General features: G+C 47.9%; 1 protein-coding gene across 1 annotated transcript; it reads right to left on the bottom strand.

Moving 5' to 3' along the window:
* Positions 1–603: 603 nt before the first annotated feature.
* cers1 (ceramide synthase 1) lies at positions 604–21,226 on the bottom strand. Its single transcript, XM_076153583.1, has 7 exons — positions 19,973–21,226; positions 8,214–8,373; positions 5,909–6,089; positions 5,212–5,373; positions 4,967–5,114; positions 4,667–4,851; positions 604–3,077 (listed from the first exon to the last, which is right to left on the bottom strand). The coding sequence occupies exons 1-7, from the start codon at positions 20,204–20,206 to the stop codon at positions 3,035–3,037; spliced, it is 1,113 nt and encodes a 370-aa protein (XP_076009698.1). The 5' UTR covers positions 20,207–21,226; the 3' UTR covers positions 604–3,034.
* Positions 21,227–21,857: the final 631 nt, after the last annotated feature.

A 21,857-nucleotide genomic window follows, 5' to 3' on the forward strand; every position in this document is an offset into this window, starting at 1 on the left:
ATTTTCTGCTAAAGGAGAGGAAAAAAACGATTCAACCATGGCAAAACACTATCTGACCTTAAAATCAACACAGAATTTGATTTAAGCCAATTTCCCCTCACAGTATGAACTGAAACTAGACGGATCACGCTGAATGTTGCCTTCACTCATTTGCAGAGTTCAACGGCAAAGAATGCTGATATAGGAAGTTCCGTTTTAGCCCTGCCTGTAAACAAATGATGTATGAAGGACAAACGGGTCACATGACAGTCTAAGAATACTCTTCCTGATTCTAAAGCAGCAATCTGCTCTAGTCCGTCTTGTTCCCAACATACTTAATCTCAGCAATAAAGTTGATTTGTAATGAGACCTGTTTGAAATAAACTGATCTCACTCCCCTGGTGCTTTCTCCTGCTTTACACTTAAATTAGAAACCATTGTGTTAAAGCGGTCCGCTTTAGTTGTTCTAATAAGCCGTCATAGTTTTCTTAATGTTCAACCATGCAGCTCGGTTTTCTGACTGAATAACTTGTTAGGACAAATCAGTAGAGTGGAGTAAATGTTTGAAGAGAGGGTTTTCCTTCAGTAGGGACAAAGATTGAATCAGAAAGTGTTGCCTTCCTGTTTGCTGTTGCTCAACCTCACTGGAGGCTCATAATGTGCGTCCATATCATAAATGTGCGAGTTGGACGACTGAATGGAGCTTCACGTCTTCCCCACAACCTGCACCCAGAGGCTCCGGGCTGTGAGCCTGCGCTGCTTCAGAATCGACCAAATGAGTTTTAAAAAGCAAAGTGGACCGACTGAGCCGAAGCGTCTCCGCCTTCACGGCTCCACAACCCTGTGACACATTTATCAATTAGAGATAAAAGTGGTCTTCTCGTTCACATTGCACAGCGCGGCCCTGTGTGTAGTTCAGCTCACTGGGAGAGAGACGTGGAGAGAAGACGCACCGTTCACACACAGAATCACAGCAGAGCTCAGGGATCTCCTCTCCCCCGGTTCAGATATCACTACCTCACTTCTGTAATCATCTAACAGAAATTAACAGCAAATAATGGATAAAATAGTTTCACAGTTGAGCAGGTAAAACATCTGCAAAAGCAAGTGAATCCAGCAGAGCTCACCACTTCCTGTTGCCCAGAGGCCAGAACACCAACATGTGAGATACCGTGTTCCTTACAGTCTGGAGTAAAATGAGTGTGAGCCGGCGTTCAGATTAAAAGGGAAGAGATCGGAGGCTAAATACAGATGACTGTAGTCGAGGGCGATAACTCCCTGGTCCCTGGAAATCTGATCGGACTCATGCGCAGCAGAAAACATCTGGAATACAAACAGTGCTCTCAGAGGAAATGAAAAACAGCAGCAATTCCAAATACAGTCAATCAATAGCTACACTTAGAGCAACAATGGTGGTGTTGAAATCAAGTCAACTTTTTAGCGGGGGACAGAGGAAGACGAACCCATCGACTAAAAATGCGTCCGTGGACAGAAACATCTGCGGCCTGCTCCAGCTGCACAAGCGTGCCGTTCATTCAAACAAGAGCTCGGATTTGATCGAGAAGGATGGACACACTCCTTATTTACGACAAAGGGGCAGCGTCGGTCCACTGACACACATACGGAAACCACAGGCTCGGGAGGAGAGAAAGGTCAGCCGCTCCTCAGCCAAGTGGAGGAGGAGGAGGAGGAGGAGGAGGAGGAGGCAGTGAGGCCTGATTGAAGATTAGGTCGCAGAATTCTGTGATTGCTCAGTCGTTTTGACTCCTCACATGTCGGTTTCCCCCCATGTGGGCATCCTGAGACCAATCTAACCCCTCCTGCTCTGTGGTTTATGTGTGTGTGTTCAGTGGTTCCTGCTCAGTGTTTCACATTTATAAAGATTACCGTCTTGACATTGTGATTACATAACTAGTGGATCTTTTCTTCATCATTTGTTTTTAAAGACAACTTCGTAGCATATTTTTCCAAAACCATTCCAATGTCATGCATTCCAGAATACCATAATGTGTGCATACATATGTTTGTATCGTAATGTTTATCTTTTCTTCTTTACACAAGTTGTTCTGGGCTGTGGCTCCGATTTCTCACCGCCACCACCGTCTGATTGGTTAGCAATGTGATTCAAATTCCCTTTTTTTTTTTTTTTTGAAAGAAAAGAACTCATGAAGATGATCGTTAAAATGAAACCCAGTCAATCAAGTCCAGCTATTTGCTGTCATCAAACCAGCAATCAGCTTGTCTGCCTTCATTTCAGCAACAGATGCTGTGCAACACACACCGAAAAGAAAGAAAAAGTGAAAATGCTTCTTTGTACAGGAATGCCAAGTGAATATCTGTGGCGCCTGTTCCTCCACAATTCACACACACACACACACACGCACGCACACACAGACACACAAACACAGGAGCCGGGACTGTGCGAGCTCAGCCACTGACTTGTGTGATGATCGGGACAGAATCCAGCCCCAGCAGCCGACCCCGGGCTCTCTCACCGCACAAAACTCCTCCTCACTCCTCCGCCATCTTCTTAACCTTTCACCTCGAGCGTCGGCAGTCAGACAGGGCAGAGGGGACAAAACCCAGAGCGGATCCACACCCACTGATGGTGAGGTGTGGGTCTGAACCTGCCCTGTGTGGGTGCTGATGCTCTGCTCGGGGGGAGGGAGGGAGGGAGGGGGGAGGCACCCACAGCCCAGCTCTCACTCAAACCGCTTTGTTTCTACTAAATCACACATGAAGTCAACATTAAAACTGTCACCTGAAACAACATTCACAGTGCTATAATAATAATAATAATAATAATAATAATAATAATAATAATAATAATAATAAAAAAAAAGAATTAACCGAAAACAAACTGACTGATGACGTAGAACAAATAAAATGAATAAAAATCATTTGCACCCTAACTTGGTGTTTCCTTTTGTCTTTTTTTTGTCATAATCTTCCCGTTTCCACCTTTCCGAGCGTGTACCAGTCAAGGGGGGGGGGGGGGGTCTTGTCGTGGTTGTAGCGTTGTCGTGGTGCCAGGTGGTGGCGACAGAGAGCCCCATTATAGATGCTTGTCCTTGGTGATCCCATTCTGCACTTGTTTCCTATCAAAGGAGAGAGAGCAGAGAGACAGTGAGTGAGTGAGTGATCAGCAGATGTGTGTGTGTGTGTGTGCGTGTGTGTATTAGCGGGCGGAGAGGATATCGCCAGTGTTCAAGGTCAGGTTGATGAGACGTGCCACATAATCACGTCTCCATATGGTCCCAGGGAGCTTTGATCCTATCTACCTGTGTGTGTGTGAGTGTGTGTGTGAGTGTGTGTGTGAGTGAGTGTGTGAGTGTGTGAGAGAGAGAGAGAGAGAGAGAGAGAGAGAGAGAGAGAGAGAGAGAGAGAGAGAGAGAGAGAGAGAGAGAGAGAGAGAGAGAGAGAGAGAGAGCTGCCTGTTGCACAAGAGCCACAGATCTGCTTCATCTACACTTCACACAAACAAGAACTCCTGCATCCGTTATCAATCGGCTTGCGTTTGTTTTGCGCGGTGTGGAGAGTCGCCTGTACTCCTGTTCTCCTGTTCTCCTGTTTGTCAGTCTTAATCTGGCGGCAGATAGAGATTTGTTCAGGGTAGCGGGTCTTAGGAGTGTCAGTGGTCAAAGGCTAACCTGATAATCAGCCCACGATGATACAGGCGCACATGTTAGTCACACACATGAGGCTGAAGGCTGAGGCCGCTGATAAATCCATAACGCTAGATAAAAGGTAGATGAAGTGCAGCGTGTTTGTGTGTGTGTGTGTGTGTGTGTGTGTGTGTGTGTGTTCGCACTTCTGGAGCCCAAAGAGACCAGTGTGTTACGCAACTCAATGACCTTTGGGGAGGGAGTCAGTGTGTGATAAAAGCCCAGAGGAGCCCAACGTGCAAATTGCTTCCTCTATAGGTGCAAATTTAATAATTGAAAAACCTGTGAGGAAAGAATAAATGTTCAAGCACAACTGTGATCCAAGACTTAAGCAAGAAAAACTCACTTAGAACTCAAATCTAGTTAGAAATAAGGCCCAAATGTACGAAACTGTCCACTGGCGTACCGTATATCAGAGTAATATAATAGTCAGTTCCCAACATCCTGACTCACGACTTCTTAGAATACCACACATTTGAGACGAGACCACAGAGCATACTCTATAGTATTAGTGTGTATGTGTGTGTGTCTGTCTGTGTGTGTGTGGTGTACTTTAGGGCCACAGTTCACCGTGGAGATGATGGATTCTACTGGCGCCTCAAAGCTGACATCAAAAGGTTGCAGCTTCCTGTCATGACGAGGGCGCTACCATTTGTTTGTCCTGCCTGGGGGGGGAGGAGTTGGCTTTCTTCCCGTTTCGTGCCACAAAGGAACCCGGGGCCGACCCAAACACAATCCCTCCGCCAGGACATAGAGACGCTGCTAATTAGCTTGACTTGACGAGGTTTAGTGGGTGGCACCGCCGCCGCCGGCGTGCAGCCATTTTTAACGCAACAGTTTTACAATGAAAACCACATGGCAGTCAGCAGGTGTAAGTGTAATCAACACACACACATGCAGAGGAAACAAAAAGAAAATGATGTCAGCCTGACTTGTTGAGTGAGCGACCTGCAGGATCCACTTTACTCTATTTCTCAACCAACATCCTCAGGAGGTTAAAAGCGTTTGAAGGTGCTGCTCACCCCTGTGCAGAGTTGTGACGTCCAGCATCATCATCGTCATCATCATCACCGCCGCCGCCGCCGTTCTCCGCCTGGGGTCTTTTGAGCAGGCCCGCTGCTGCTTTGGCCCCGTCCTCGTCCTCGTACTCCCTCACATCGTTCACCTCCTTCATCTTTAGCACCTTCACCACGAAAATCACAATGAACTGCAAAAGAGAGGGGAGTGAAATGTCAACAAAACAAAACAATGCTTCGTGGTTGTGTTTGACGCTGATGGATTCTAGCAGAGATGTAAGCGTCTCTGCGTTTGCGTGTTCTCACCAAGAACCAGTAGATGTTCATGAGCAGCAGGGCGAGGAGTAGAGTGTTGAAGAAGAAGTAGAAGGGGATGCTGGGGACCGACTGGAGGCTGGAGACGCACGTGGCGTAGAGGACTTTCAGTGGGAACCAGTAGAGACGGAACCAAAACCTGCCAGGGAAGGAGGGAGGGAGGGAGACATGAATACAAGGGACTGCAGACAACCCACAGAGACTAAAGGGTGTGTGTGTGTGTGTGTGGAGCTGACCAGGTGATGCTGAAGCTGACGGAGCCCATGTTGGACAGCACGTCGTTGAGGAGGTAGTAGCTTCCTCCTCTGGCCTTCAGGTAGATGTTGAGCTTGGTGAACTCCAGCTGGATGTCGTTGATGTCGTGGAGGAACAACACCAGAATCCCCACGTTGTGATATCTGAAAGGAAGGCAGGGAGCCAGTGTGAGTGCGAGTGTGTGTGTGTGTGTGTGTGTGTGTGTGTGTGTGTGTGTGTGAGTGTACGGGGTTTATAAATGATGTACCTGTACATAAATATTTTACAGTCCATACAGTCAGCAGAATCCTGATTAAATAATACACTGCAGTGCATTTCAAGGCTCTGTTAATTCCCAGCTTTCCTCCAACCTTTCTTTGCCCTTCTGCGACTAATCTGCTCCTCATTTTTTATTTAATTACAGGAAATGAACCAACTGGAGCATTTCCGACTCGGTTGTTATCGGGTGACTCGTTCCCGCTCTGGGTTTTTTGCTGAGCAGAGACAAACCGCCGCTCCTTGGGCTCGATTCTGTGAAATCGGTTTATTCATAGACAGGAAGCCACAGATCTGTGTAGGTGGGACATTCTACAGCTACACCTGAACGCAACACAATCTTGATTATCAGACAAAAGTACGAAGTTTGCCGTCTACGCTGTCCTAATGGAAGCCTGTGGCGGTTTAAAGGTGGAGGCGTACCTGAAGGCGTAGGAGAAGATAATGAGTGCCAGAGTGATGATGTGGTGCACCACCATGACGGCCGAGTCTTTCCTCCACGCGTCCATGTAGACGGTGGCGTAGATGGAGTGGCCGTAGAAGCTACCCTGGATCAGGTAGGCGATGGCGATGTCTGTGGGCACCGACATGCCGCTCTTCCAGTCTGGAGAAACACAAAGAGGGGGCGACCGTAAATCTCAATAAATGATCTCACCCAAGTCGTGAGTTGTCAACCGATGATGATCACAGAGATATACGACAGCAGATGTTGTGTTTAAGAGCCTGTAGTAGAGAAATAGCTTCTTGTTGTTGCAGCAGAGGGTGAGGATTTAATAGATTACAAAAGGTGACGGGTGCATCAGCAGCAGAGTAAACATATTTCACAACATATGGGAAAGAAAATACAGGATTTCACTGCACTACTCTGTCAAAACAGATTTGTTAGTCATCACAGAGTAAATGAGACTATAGGCTGTGGTGTTGGATGGTGCACAGGCCACACACACACACACACACACACACACACACACACACACACACACACACACACACACGCACACTAGGGCCGCTTAAATCCTGCTGCTCTCTGAGCCGCGCTGGAGTTTAGTTTGGTAATCTGATCACGACTCCACCGGAGGTCGATTACGCAGCATTTCACACAGCGGACGCCGGTGCGTCATCGGTATCAGACGGTCCACAACAGCTGGGGTGTGTGTGTGTGTGTGTGTGTGTGTTTGTGGGGTGGGGGGGGGTCTGTAGGTAAGCCGAGGGCAGGGTCATGAATATTCAAACACCACTTTGCGATTGGCTCAGCAGAGACGCGCCTCAGTTCGTGACCGGCTCATGAATATTCATTAGCACTGAGCTGAACACGACCAGTGATTGGGTGAAGGGAGGCTCTGCCCGCTTTACGCATCTTTAATGAGCCCTCGCCACAGCTCCTTTAATAAATAGATGTATGATTGCACCTTCCTATAGCCTGCAAACAACATGAGGTTTAGAGCTCAAGAAGAAAAAGTTAGTGAGATTGGTCACTGTCTCCTTTTCATAGAGCCATGCTCTGTGCTTTGTTAGAGAATACACACACACACACACACACACACACACACACACACACACACACACACACACACACACATTACCAACATCATACTGAGGGAATGCTTGACATCTTAGTGCTGGTGGGGTGTTTGGGCCCTAACGCAGCTAATTCAAATGAATTCTCTATGAAAGTATTTCAATCATTAAACCAAATTAATTCCTGTTCGTTTAGAGCAGTGTGTGTTTCTAAGTGCCGGAGGAAGACGGCCTGGCGAGCTCATGTCTCTGAAACCTATCTGGCTGGCTGGATGGTCGGAAACTCTGCCCCGGTTGTTGGGAGTAACGGTCGTCTCTGCTGAGATGGGGTTACGTGTGTGATGTTTATTGATTGGTCCTTCTGTCATTAAACATTGAGAAGAAAGCTGCTACACAGGAGAGCTGCCAATGGACAACACAGGAACTGGAGCTGTCGTACTGTTCTCCTCTGGATACACTCGCTCTACTCCTGCCCTCTCCATTCCTCTTTGTATTCTCTCTCTCTCTCCCTCTCGCCCCTCGTTCCCTGACAGTCCACATTAGGACCCGCTCACGTCTCGGGCTGACAGCTATTAGGGGTAATGCAGCTATTAAAGATGGACCTGGCGCTGTCGAGCAGAGACTCGGCTCGCGCCACTCAGAGGGAGTGAGGGTTTGGACCGCGGCCCCCGACACCTCGGCTTCCGATGGGCTATAAAGACGACGCTGCTTTATGACAGGAATCCCCCATTGAGATTCCAACCCGCATCTCTCCTCCATTAGCGCTGCAGCCATCGCCGTGGCAGAATGTTACCCATCATGCATCTATTCTCCATTAGGTTCCCTCAAGCGGCTAATTTGTTTGTCAAACGGGCAGAAGGCACTGGATTCTCTCGTAAAACCTCTCTCCATCATCTTGTTAGATCATTCCTGTGCGCCTTCTGATGACTATAAAAAAAAAGCAGAGCATAACTTCAACTTTGCACTGTCAAATGGAACCAAAAATATCAATAATAAAGAAAGTAAAGGCTACAGCAGACTGTTATCCTGCACACACACTACAATCTGTATCAATATCTCCATCTGAACACTCAGAGTAACATTTACCTTCACCATCTATGGGATTAGACGGTGCCGGCTGTTGTTTTATCAGATTAAAACCCACTTCAGATCCTTATTTACTCTGAGGTAAAACGCGTGCGTTCTCAGCAACAATTAAAGAGGTGCTTACTGTAAAAGACAGAAGGTGGGTCGTGGAAAAAGGAGTAGGAGCTGAAGAAGAGCAGGTAGGTGCTGTAGGACCACGACATGGAGTAGAAGACCAGCTTCCACGTGCTCTCGGGCATCTTGGCAGCATCTTTGGGCAGCAGCCTGCACCACTGTGAGAGAGGCTGGAGGGAGGAAAAGACAACAACAAGTCAGTAAAAGACAAATCTAACATTTCAGATCTACCATTTGCGTTGTTGCCATTGTTGGCCGCCACAGTCCTCCAATATCTCACGACTTCCAACAGTGTTCAAGATGGTCCACGTCAACAACAAGTCATTTTGTGAAGAATGTCGGTCAAAGGAATTTTCTGAGAGAGTGTGGGATTTGATCCAACGGCAGCATGACCGCACATGTTCATCAGAGGGATGGAAACTACTTCCAAGCACATTGTTTCTGAACTACGAAAACAACAACTTCAACAGCTACGAAGTCAGATGGACGTTAGATGGAACGTGGACGGTATCTTTACACGCCTGGGTGTAATCGAGGACAGCCGCTGCGATAGTATAAGCGAAGTTTGAGACACAAAGCTGGAACAAATGAATAAAGCGCTGGATGCATCTGGAAACACTTTGCATACTCCAGCTAAGCCACCATCACACTGTAGCACTTCAGTCCAGCCTTTAAATCCATTTTGTTTACCCAAACAATGTCTGCAGTGGTTTACTTGAGATTTCTGTGTATTGAAGGCCGTTACAGCAGCAGTGTGTAAGGTTGTGGAGCGGTGGAAATGGAGACGTGATTGACAACTGAGGCCCCTAGAGGCAAATTCTAATAAATCTACAGTTAAAAAGTTACACCTTCATAGCCTAAACAATAAACTTTACCTATTTAAATTGACTTTAGCTTTCTTTAAGTGACGACAAGAGCGTTAGAATGTCGTTTGGACGCTGTGTTGAGTCAGCACGTTCTTAATGCACACAACACACCAAAATATCCTTGACCTACATCGTCTGCATGTGACTGAACACAGAAGTGTGACTCTCATCAGTCTCATTGTGGTTTTGCTATAGCGGCAGAAAAAGAGGAAGTCAGACAGAAGTTTCCTGAGGTCCTCAGTTAGCCTGATAACACGCACACACACCCTCAGATATGCTCTCCTTCTGCACCTCCCCTTCCCCTTTCTAGTCACACTGCGCCCTGAAACAGTCAGTCCCATCCTTTGTCTCTGGGTTTATCTCTTCTCTCCATCTCTCTCCGTTGCGATAACCCTCCCCTGTCTGTTTGCGATCGCCCTTCATCTGGGCCGTTACGGGGGTCCACAAGTGAGGTAGAGCTCAGAAAACGTGCGGGGGAACTGACAAATACTGTGTCATGAACTCCCAGCCCGGGCGAAATGAAGAAACACAAAAGGTGGACACACGGCGCCGAGCTAAGAGAGAGAGAGCCGAGGTGAGATCAGGGAAATGCATACATTAGACGGGCGGCCTGTGGAAAACAGAAACCAAATCGCACACAGGATCCTACCTAACAACAGAGACAAAAGGCACACAAGTGGACAACACACCAACACACACACGCACACACATACACACACATATACACACACACGGGGGCAATCTATCAATCAGACTGTAACAGGAGAGAGAAAGTGATGGGTTTCCTGGTCAGTGATACGTCTCACCAAATCTATACGGCATGGCTCTGTGACTGATCACATGACAATTTAATGGAGAGAGTATCGCACACAGCTGGATGTACACCTGGCAGCACGGGAAAGTCAAACCAGGCAGACATCCAGGCTCGCAACTGAAACCTAAATACACCATAATGTAATTCATCTGTCTCCGTCTCAACGTCCATGTACGGTTCTGTCTCTCTCTCTGTCTACTACTCTCTGTCTCTCTCTGTCTCTCTCTGTCTCTTTTCTTTGGTCCTCTGGCTTTGACTGAGAGAGAGAAAAAACAAGATAGAGAAGGAAGCTGGCGGCAGAGAGCGATGTGAGATAAAAGCCCTGACACACTTTGAGGGCCTCTGCCATCGCACGTGGGAAAGAAGAAAAAAAAAAGCAGAAGGCACGCTGGGTCACCTGATCGCATGTGGACCGCTGATTGGCCGAGACCGAGGTGACCTGTGGCGAAAGTTTAGCAAGTCATGACTGGGTGAGCACTGCAGCATACTCATCTCTCTCTCTCTCTCTCTTCCTCTCTCTCTCCCTCTCTCAGTACAGCTCCATCATCCTCCCCTCTTTCTCATCGCTCATTCTTCTTCTCCTCTCGCTCATTCCTTCTCCCTTTCTCCCCTGTGTCCCCGTCCCCCCCGCCTGCGACATTTATTTATAGAGGCCAGCTGTCAGCACACAATCCCCCCCACCCCCCCCAAGCTCCCAAACTCTTTCACCGCCCCCAGACGCCCCCCCATAGTGTTTCCCCGCCGATACTTCTCTTCCTCCCAACAGTCCGGATCCATTCCTTTCTACCTTTTCTGTCCCTACGCTTAACCTGTATCCACCTTTTCCTTACTCGGTGCGGAAGTGAGTGGCGGCTGCATTTAGTAAGCAAAGGAGACGATGCAAAACTCCTCAGCTGGTGGCACATCTTCAGAGGATGAGGATGGGAGCGGTGGATTACTGGCAGCGCATGGAGACAAGAGTGTATTTAGCCATATTTAGGCAGCATTGTGCGCGTTTAGAACACGCTGAGGAGACCCAAGGAGTTATCAGAGCGGTTGGAAAGGACCCATCTTTTGCTCTATATGAGGAAGTTAGCATAGTTTGGTTTCACAGGGAATTTCCAGCCCTTCAAGACATGTTGGGTGGCAGTTGACTGTAAGCAAATGGTGGTTTGATTAAATAAATTGCTGCTGTCCACAACAGACCAAGTGAGAGCTGCACTCACAGTAATGAGTCGTCCCTACACCCATTGAGGGATTAGGTGAGGTGGTAAACTACAGGTGTATAAACGTTAAACAATCTCACCTATTAACTAACAATCATAGATATTTGGGGGTTTCCTTTACATTGGATTCTTTAGGTGGGACCCTTCAGGTACCTCATGGATCACAGACCCCAGCCTCAGAGCAGCAGGTGGACATGAATGGCCCGTCTGATAGTGGCTGGTCTTTACACACAGACTGTGGCCTCCCCTAGTGCCAGAGCACAGCCAATAGCAGATTCAGGATTAAGGATTAGCTCCTCATCAAGGTATTTGTTAGTGGCGTCTAAGTAAGGATGGTCCCTTTACATGCTGATCCCTGTGAGCACAATGTCTTTGCTTCCCATGCAAATCTGGATTATAAAACATCCTTCCAGTGGGCCCATTCTCTGCCTCTGTGCCTGTGAAGCCGACGTCACTGTGTCCTCTCTGCCCACTCTCAATCAAGCTGCACTTTACTTTTCAATGCAGGCCTACAGAGTGGAGCATACTGGGTCAAGGACGGCGAGATAATCCACTAGTCCCCTGTCGGATGAATGACAGGGCCTTGAATTACACTCAGCTGGGACCCGCGACCATTCAGCGGCTCTCTCCGGCAGCTCTCGCCCTCTCTGGAACACAGGCTGAACTTGTACTTTAAGCACCGGGGCGTCACTGGCTCTCATTTCACCGTCCTCTCCTGCTAAAGAGGGGGAGTGGAAGGTCTGAAACTCGAAAAGAGGAGAGAGGGAAATGGAGGAGACGCTCCGACTAGAGAGGGAGGAGACAAGAGTCGGTGTGAAAGAGACTTCACACAAGCGAGTGGTTCCCTTAGCACTGAAGCAGAGGTGCTGCCACGCTCTTACAGTGAGGCTCAAAGCTCTCTCCAGTCCGTCTCCACGCCGGCCTTCCTCTCCTCCTCCATTCTCCTGCTCTCTGTTCATCTGCAGCTGCACTCCATAGCTCTCATAACGCTCTCCCTTTCATCTTCCGCTCATTCAAATATTTCTCCATTTCCCCCCCTCTGCCCTTCCTGGAGGAAGCGAGGAGAGAGCGGCTGAATGGACCCTAATGGTCTGCTGCACCAGGGAACAAACTAGGCCAGTGAGTTTGGACTCTGGTTCACATGTGGACCTGTTCAATAGAGCTCTGCCTCACCGCATCAGTCCTCTGAGCTTAGCTTCCATTGCTCTTGCCACTCAGTTGGTCTACTGGGCATGACTGAGGTCAGGTGTGCGGCCTGAGGGCAGGAAGCTGAGCAGAACTGATGACTCGGCGCCGTCACATTGGCGTTCAAGGTTTGGACTCAATCGCAGAAAGATGTAACATGAAATGACTCAAGTCTAGGCTGAAGAAAAGTGCTTATCTAACATCTCTCTTCCTCCCCAAGCCTCTCCTCTGAAGAACTGAATACTAAAACATATGAATCCAGCCGCAGATGCATTTCTACTGAACACAAGTTCACAAGATGTTGAGCTCTGTGATGACGACTGCACTTCTGCACCTGTGAGTGGTTTGTGTGAAACATTTTGATCCGATACAAAGCTCTTACAACGCACTTTTAAACTAATAATGGGATACTGTCTCTCTGGTCTATTGAACATGGCATTAGAAAGAGACTTTTAATAATCTTACAGTTCTGGATAAAACCCAGAAGAGACCAGTCGCTCCCTGTAAGCTCCCAGCAGAGAACCTTGTTGTGTTGAAAGTATCTGAGACGGTAGGCAAGTGTAACCAAAGATCGTGCATCCCTATGGGCACAATTGCCTGTGTCCGCGGGTGGGAAGCCGGCAGAGGGATCGAGTCCTAGTCGGATCCCACAGGTGGGTCATGGCGCCTGCACAAAGGGGGCAGGCCCTGGGGGGGGGGGGGGGGCAGTGTGTATCGTATGAGCCTCTTATGCCCTCCCGTGGAAGCCAGACTCCCGCAGGTGAAAAGAGGCAAGTGGTGACATCATGTGTCATGGAGGTGACATAGAGCATCTGTCTTCACCTCCATCAGCAGAGTGGAGGAGGCAAAGGATGGGAAGGGGTGGGGGGGAGGGGGCAAGCGTGCATGGGAGCATGAGCATCGTGCACCAAGGAAGCCACCACATATTCAGTTTAAGTCACAATCTACTTTGAAACAGTTTCAGTTCCTTATACATCAATTATATTTAAGAGTTGAGTGTGTTGAGTCAACTTCCTGCATGCCTGTGTCTGCATGTGTGTGTGTGTGTGTGTGTGAGCGCGAGAGAGAGAGAGAGAGAGAGAGAAAGAGAAAGAGAGCAGGTGCACCTGTTAAGATGTTAGTTAGTTTAGTTAGTTAGTTTGTCTCCCTGACACTGTGTGACCTTCCAGCATCAAAGTAAATGAGCAGATTGCTCCCTTGGCCCCTTCAGCACACACATCCTCACCTGGCAGACTCCCCTGTTTATACAACGGTTGGTGTGTACATTAAATAAGCCACTGAATATATTAATTACATGCGTGTGTATGACTTACTCACATCTTTGCTTTAATCACAGTGCAGACAGGAGTATTGTAAGGTTAAGTGTGTGTATAAACAGAGCTGGAGGAAAGAGTATCTTTGCCCATCCTACCAACTGGAAATGTTCTTTCCATCAAGCTGCACTTGAGTTTCCAACGCGGGGCCTACACAGTGGAGCATACACACACACACGCACCCACATACACATACATGCATGCATGTATACATACATTCTTTCCGCCGCTTGTGGATTGTCCAACCCCTATGCTTGGGGCAGGCTGTGACTTGACAGGACAATAGGGGATTCACCAGGGCTATACAGTATAATGATGGGGTGTGTACACATCTACAAAGGGAGTCTTGGGTCTTAAACCCCCTGGTGCCCCCCTAACACCCACACAGGATGGATTAGAGCTGATCAGACCTCTTGTCAGATCTCCAAGACTCTCCTGGTTTACTGTATCCTTCTTTAGGTGACCTCATCAGACCCCCAGCATGGCTGTGTAGTATTACTGGTACTGCAGTGCGTTTACGATTCTAACAAAGCTCACTCAACCACTCATTTACAGAGAGAAGAGAGGCAGAACTGGGGGCACCAATGTGAAGTCGTCGCACGTCGAGCTCTCAGCTTGTCCATGCAAGCCTCTCCCTGTCCAAACACACAGCATGAGGACATAAGGCTGTCATTCATAATGCAGCGACTCTGCCACCGGCAACACACAAAGACAGGAAGAGGAGGGGGATGTGTGTGTGTGTGTGTAGATGTGTTCAGATTCACAACGGGCCCGATGTATGGCAGGGGGATTTATGAGGCGACAGCATTAAGGTTCAATTCAGGTTGTAAAGCTATTGCGGTGAAAGCAGTGACCACTACACATCATAGTATTGATTAATAATGCAGGATGATAAGAATCCCACTGCATATTGAACAGGAGCTATAGGATGACCCTGCTGGCTAATAACATTAATCCTGTTTACTACATCACATGACACTATTATCTTATAAGCTATGTGTGTGTGTGTGTGTGTGTGTGTGTGTGTGTTGCTGGAATGGAGTGGTGTAGACAGAGCTGGAGTACTGTGGCGTCACTCCAGACTGTGTGATAGTTCATATATTACGCTATGTTCTTTTTAATGTCCACATTCCATATACAATATAATGTGTTCCAATTAGAGTGGATTCCTCTGTTGTCCTTTGCTTATGAGCCAATATCTCCACTGTAGTAAGACGTTACACACTTAAGACCGTAAACATAGCTAATGAACATTCTAAGAAGCTACAGGAAACGCCTATAAAGATTAAAATACCATGTCAACCTTAAAGAATTTCACTTGTGACATAGTTAATGAGGTTGAGGCTTTTGTCTTGAATCATCTACATGAATCATTGGCACAGTAACACATCCGTCATTCCCTCGCTCTACATGAGGGGATTTGAAGGGGTGACTACACCGAGTGGACCGAGGGCCCTCTGAGTCACACCTCGGTAACCGTTGCCAGATGGCACGGAGACAATGCCCTCGGAGCTAACCTGCTTTGTGGCTGTGCTAACCAAAGAAGCCCAGATGTGAAGTGGCGAGCAGAGGGAGAGGGAGAAGAAGAAAGGGCAAGAGGGAGGAAAGAGAGATGTAAAGATCGTAGACGGGGTGGATTCGCCGATGACAACAAATGCCTCTGGGGTCCTGCTGAAGCCAAAAGGGAAGAGGAGTGCCCGAGTCATTATTAACTGTGGAGTTCACACACACACTGAGCGACATTTCCTCTGACCGCCACACTCTCTCACACTGTGACAGAGCGAGGCCTTGTTAGAGGAGAGGCAGCTGCCAAGTGTGAAGACGACAATGTATTTTTGTCCATCGAAAGCCCATCGAGAGGGCGAGGGAGGGAGGGAGGGAGGGAGAGAGGGCGAGGGAGGGAGGGAGGGAGAGAGGGCGAGGGAGGGAGGGAGAGAGAGAGCGAGAGGGAGACTGGCAGTAGTGGTCAAGGCTACAGAAAGCATTCCAGCCAGCTGAGCAGAAGGGTTGCCCTGGACTGACTGTGGTAGTCAGCAAACAGAGCTGATTCATGAGCCTGCATTGTAGCCGGTGGCATATATGGCTGCCGTGGGAATGATTCACTTTCTCGCAGTAAAGATCAAGAGCACACAACCGCTTCCTGTCCGCCGTCCTGCTGATGGAGACGCAAACAAAGCAAACCCGAAATCCTGCAGCCCCACGTTTCGGTGAAAACAAAAACAAATAGGATCAATACAAGTGGATCGTGGATGCGTTTCAACGACAACAACATCCATCACTGGCCTGCGACTAATTACAGCTCCAACCTCTGTGTGGGAAAAGGCGAGGTAATCTTTTGAACAGTGAACGCAGGCCATGCAAAACCAGAAGGGCTCTGTGTTTGGACAGTGCGATGTATTCAAACAGAGCAATACATCACACGTCAGGTGATGGCCTGAGTGCTGCTCACTTAAAACGCCATGTGATGATGAAGAACGCAGGCGAGGAAAAGACGGGGAGGAGGGGGAGGACACCAAAACACTCAACCGCCAGGAATAAACCAATCTTCAGAACAATTGCTTACACTCAGTGTCAAAATTACAAGCAAGTTTCACCTGAGTGGGCACTTTTGATGGAAAGGATATCACTTTCACCAACCACAAACCCAGTATCCAGTTTCCTCTGTGGCGCTAATGTACAACAATGAGCAGCAGCTTATTGGAACCTGAGACGTGTGGTTGTGTGTGTGTGTGTGTGTGTGTGTGGGGTGTGTCAAACCCCAGGCTGCTTTCACATTTAGCACGGCGGCAGACTATGGAGGTGCTGCTCGGCTCTACGCAGGGAAATGAGCTCGGGTGCTGGAACACACACTGCTCTCTGTCTGTGCTGATGACTTCATGGAGTGTGTGTGTGTGTGTGTGTGTGTGTGTGTGTGTGTGTGTGTGTGTGTGTGTGTGTGTGTGTGTGTGTGTGTGTGTGTGTGTGTGTGTGTGTGTGTGTGTGTGTGTGTGTGTGTGTGTGTGTGTGTGAGTGTCTGTGTGTCCATTTGTGTATGTGGGGTACCTAGACTACCGATGCCAAGGCCTGACCACAAAACTGTTTCGTTTCTCTAGACTGAGCATCTTGCATGTGTTTGCGTGTTTGTGAACATACGTGCTTCTGCCAACACGTCTAAGGTTTTCAGAGCGTGTGTATCATTTCTGCAGCATGCCCGTCAGCACTCTAGCCACGCTCCCCAACCCGTGCTGCCCACTTCTTTCTATTCCTTACTTCCTCTCTCCCTTTTCTTCCTTCCTTCATCCATCCCCGCTCATCCTTTTGTCTTACTTTGTAAACCTCTCCTAGACACACACACACACACACACAGCGCTCTCTCTCACACACACACACACACACACACACACACACACACACACACACACACACACACACACACACACACACACACACACACACACACACACACACACACACACACACACACACACACACACACACACACAAACTGCACGTACAAAACACGTTTTGGTTGACAAATGTGTGCATGCAGAGTAGACAGACACACAAATGCGCAGTCTGTCACAAACACACACAGATGCCGTGGAAAACTTAAATAGATGGATAAACTACCAGATGCAAATCAACGATCATAGCCGAGCCATAAACATGCAGGTACTCTGACCGATACATTTGTGTGGAGTGAAGGGAAATGAAGCTCGGGCATTTCTCATCCAGCTTCTCTGAAGTGAATGTAAGCTTCACTACTCTTCACTTTCATTACATTTGCCTTCATGTAAATTCCTAAATGTCACTGGTTCCTGCCCACGATTCGCCACATCGTCTTTACGTAACAATGGAGCTGAAGTGGCTCATCGCTAATGTCATCAAAAAAAGCTAAATCCATTGTTCACATTTGAACATGAGTGGCTGCTGTAATGTGTACACTCCAGCATCTCATCAAAGCCACACACACACACACACAGAGGAGGACCTCCCCCACCCGCAACATACAGATGTTATCTCACCCAGCAGCCTCTCTTCACTGACATGTGAAATGGTGGTACCATGCAGACCCTGGTTTCCCTGCCATGGTAACCACAAACACACTAACAGCTAACACACACTGACATATTTCCTCAGCACTATGCAATGCTGGAGGAGGCGTTCACTGGACTGTGCTTTCATCTTTTCAAGCACACCGGGGTCTGAACGCAGGATAACTGTCATGGTAACCGATAAACTGTTGAATCCTTCGTTCAGTCGTTCGTGCTGGTGTTGAGGGTTCTAGTCTGGTTCTACCCGGAATGAGGTCGGGCTGCCACGGTTGCTCCTACTGACCGAGCACGCCGAGTCCAGCACAGCTAAAGAGTGCGGTAACACTTAGACTACTTTGAAACTGGACAGAAACAACAAAGAGCAAACTAAGTAGGTCAGCTTCCCTTCTTTGAAAAGGTGCCTGGAAGAAGAGGAGAAAGTAAGAGAGCCAAAAACTAAAAGATTGGATATCTATAAAGAAGTAGACAGGTTTCAAAAATTAATCAGCACCTTCTTCAAACCAAACATCATCTTTAGCCCTGAATATGCCGGTGTGAAGGACTGATTGAGGAGGCTGGTGCGATGTCGTAATAGTTACTCAGCCATGGCGGAGGCTTCCATGATTTGAGTAACAAAAACTCCTCCTCTGCTGCTGCTGAGAGCCACGTGAACGATGTAATTACATATGCAGCATACAAGTCATATAGGATAGCATTTCTTTTCTCTGTCACCTGACATTTTCATAGTCTGACAGAGGAAACCATCATTTTCTACCCTCACACACACCTTCAGACCACACTGTGCTCACACAGTGAACGCATCGTCCTCTGCTCTCTTTGTCCACCTCTGCCAGAGCCAACATTTCCTCATGTCATCTAATCCTCATCAAATATTTGCACTCATAATTGTCTATTGTGCTACACGACAGCCAAACAATTTAACAACAAAGTCATAATCATAACCTGCATCCATACAGTGAAAACAAATAATCAATCACTGACAAGCTATGAGGTGTATTGTTATACTTACTTAAGATCTGACTTGACAAATGAGAAATTGGCCCATTGTGTTGGACTAAGCGGTACTAGGCTTCACTCACATAAAGGCTGATGTAGTGTGGCTATGCTCACATGCATGCGACGTATGACAGCAATGCTTATTTGATATTAGCTGAGCACAGTTGACCTCACACTGCACCCATCCACTACGTCTCTAATGTAAACACCGTAAAGGCGGGATTAATCATGCACCAAATAACCAAGGGCACGCCCGATCCTGATTGACCGTACCGGGAATTCCCCACCTTTCCTTTCCCAGACCTTACACTCTCCAGACCTCGGGGTTCCTCATGTTCCATAGGAGGCAATGAACGGCATGCAAACTGCTCGGGCAAACACGCATGCGAGAGCAAAACAGACGTCATTCTTTGCATTTCCAGGCCACATCTGGCCCTCACACATGGGGCCCTGAGCATAAACATCGCCTGCATCTGCTGTGCAGGAATACTCCAACCCCCGACCAAGATGATGCAACAGTAACAAAGTGGAGGCCACGTCCATGGAGAGAGGGCCACTTGCAAGAACAGCAGGGTGGAGACTTTGATGGGTGGAGGGAAAATGGGGGCAAGCGCGGTGCCGACCTCTTAAGAGCCCAGATGATGTCCATTTAGTGATGGAGCTGCTGGTAGACAGGTTGATGTATATGTTTCCGGCTCGCTTCAGAAGGTGAAAATGTGATTTTCTTAAATGGGTTTGCCTTTGTCTTGCAATTTTACATTACTGTCTTTTTGAAGACTCTTTGAATGCAGGAGAGATCCTTTTACAAGAATAATATGACTGATCTTCCTGGATTTTTCACATGTGTATGTATAAATATACATAAAATACATTTTCATTCTCTTCTTTTTATTTTGTGTCTTCTTTTCTCTTCTTCCCTTCTATCTCTATAAAATAATCTAAATAATGTTCTACAACTGGACGCTCATTGTAATGCCAAAAGCTTTCTTCAATAAAAACATATACATATACATCAAAGTGACCATGTGACCTTAGATCCTAACGTGTATTTACCTCAGACCAACAAGTGGATCGGTAACATCGAACACACACCCTCTCCTCTCTCCCACTACACACACACACACGTTTATCCAGGCTTTCCACTCTGACATTCCTATCAGCGTCCTGTTAATCAGGCGGCTGTCAAAGAACGAACACACACACACACACACACACACACACACACGGTCTTAATGACATCCTTCCACGGTAGCTCCCTCGGGGGTTAGGGAAGGAACAACGGCCCTAATTAGAACAATAAGCTCCCAAACTAATGCATTAAGGGGTAAATAAACTCATCTTAGGGGAGATTCTTACCTTAAACAGACATTCCGTAAGTCCCCGTCTGACCTGCGTGAACAAAAAGGCGCAGAAGAAGAAGAGGAAGATCTCGGTCCAGGTGATGTAGGCGTTCTCCAGGAGAGTCTGTCTGGAGAGCTGCAGACCGCATCCCCGACAGTCCCTCCATGCGCCCAGCATCACGGAGGAGGCTCGGCTGATGAGCTCCACGTAGCCCGGCATGGGCTCCACATCCATGCCGCCACCGTCCATTGTTATCCGGTAACAAGGAGAAGAAAAAAACCGGGGTGGAGGGAGGTGTGTGGGGGGGATTTGAGGGTAAACGACTCTGATTCAGGGGGGACACTAAGGGGGGGGCGGCGTTCAGGGTCCGCACAACGCAGACCGCCTCACTAATCTGATCAGGTGCCTCAATTAAAAACAATAAAACAAGCGTACCTGAGCAGCTCAGCCTCTCCTGTAGCCGAATTCTTTGTTTTCCAAATGAAGACGCGGGCCCATTCTTTGGCGTTCGGGACGGTTTGATAAATGCTCGCAGGGCCCCGCTCGTGTCGGAGCACAAACACCAGATATAAGGCGGGATTTGATCTGTTTTCTTTTTAAATATTTTTTTTGTTGTACAACCTAATTATTATATTATTATTACAATGAAATCAGAGCTACCGATGAGCTTTGTGAGGGTTTCTAATCATCATTCCGCAACACACACGCACACACACACGGGGCTCATCAGCACCAGCGCATCACCCGGGTTAGCCGCCTAGCTTAAAGCTCAATCAAACGCACACAATACTGAATAGACACGCATGGGCAGCAGCAGCCTCCAGGTAGCTAGCTAGATCAATTAGCAGACGCACATTTGTCAAGTGGACTTACTTCATGGGTTCTAACGTCAAATGAGCCGTTGCAGTACAAAGCCCGTCCGCCACATGAGTCTTATTGTGCCGCTACGCTCTCCTCTCCGTCTTAACTCGCCTCAAATAACGCCTGCGTGCCGTTTCATGAGTTCGAACCCGGTCCGGCACCAGTGAGAAAAACGTCATACGACACAAGAATGTTATTCCACCACGGAGCAGAAAAAAAAGGAGGGGGATAAAAGAGGAGAATGTTATCCCGTCAGAAGGCTGCGGTCTCTCGGTCTCTCTGCCTCCGTCGCCGCTGTCGTGCTGGTCCCTGCGCTGCGTGTTTGACAGGCGGGGACGGACGACACAGACACCGCGCTCGGCTTCTTAATGGGACTCGACCGTACGTTCCTGGACACAACAGTAGCGTAGGTTTATGAGAAACGGAGAGAAAAGGGCAGATGGGCGTGACGTAATGAGGACCGCTATCTTCTTGTTTGAAGCCCGAGGATTAAGGAGGATGACTTAAAGGGACAGTAACGCGCGGCGGCGTCATTCCCTCAGACAAATTCGCGTAAAGCCACCAAAACGCAAGCGACGTGAACCGGGACTGCGCTATTTTTCCACATTTAGTTATGGTCTGTTTAGTTAGTTAGTTAGTTTAAACCTTTTTTAGAGACTTTAAGAACGTCTTTGAAAAACTTTCCAACACGTAGTTCAGCGTCTTCGGAAGGCAAATGTGTGATGTCACCGTGCTCAGTTGACACATCATCCCCCTGTACAGCCATATTAACTTTCATGCGACGTTTGCATGTGCGCACTGAGATCAATACACACTGGCTTTGATATGTAAAGCTGCAGCGCCCTTTAAAACTGGCCTGGCTGGAAATCATTGGCAGACACTCAGGGGTCAACCATACAGCTATGTCCATTCCACATACGGTCAGGATCACTACACAAAACTACACAACCGGCAGACAAGAGGGGATTAAACATTTATTATCATTTCAGAGGAATGTTTACAAGAGACAGATTGGGTTGATTTTAATGAGAGAAATGGA

This window comes from Genypterus blacodes, unplaced genomic scaffold, assembly GCF_046128005.1.
Source record: "Genypterus blacodes isolate CSIRO-AG114 ecotype Tasmania unplaced genomic scaffold, CSIRO-AGI_Gbla_v1 ptg000058l_1, whole genome shotgun sequence".
NCBI lineage: Eukaryota > Metazoa > Chordata > Actinopteri > Ophidiiformes > Ophidiidae > Genypterus > Genypterus blacodes.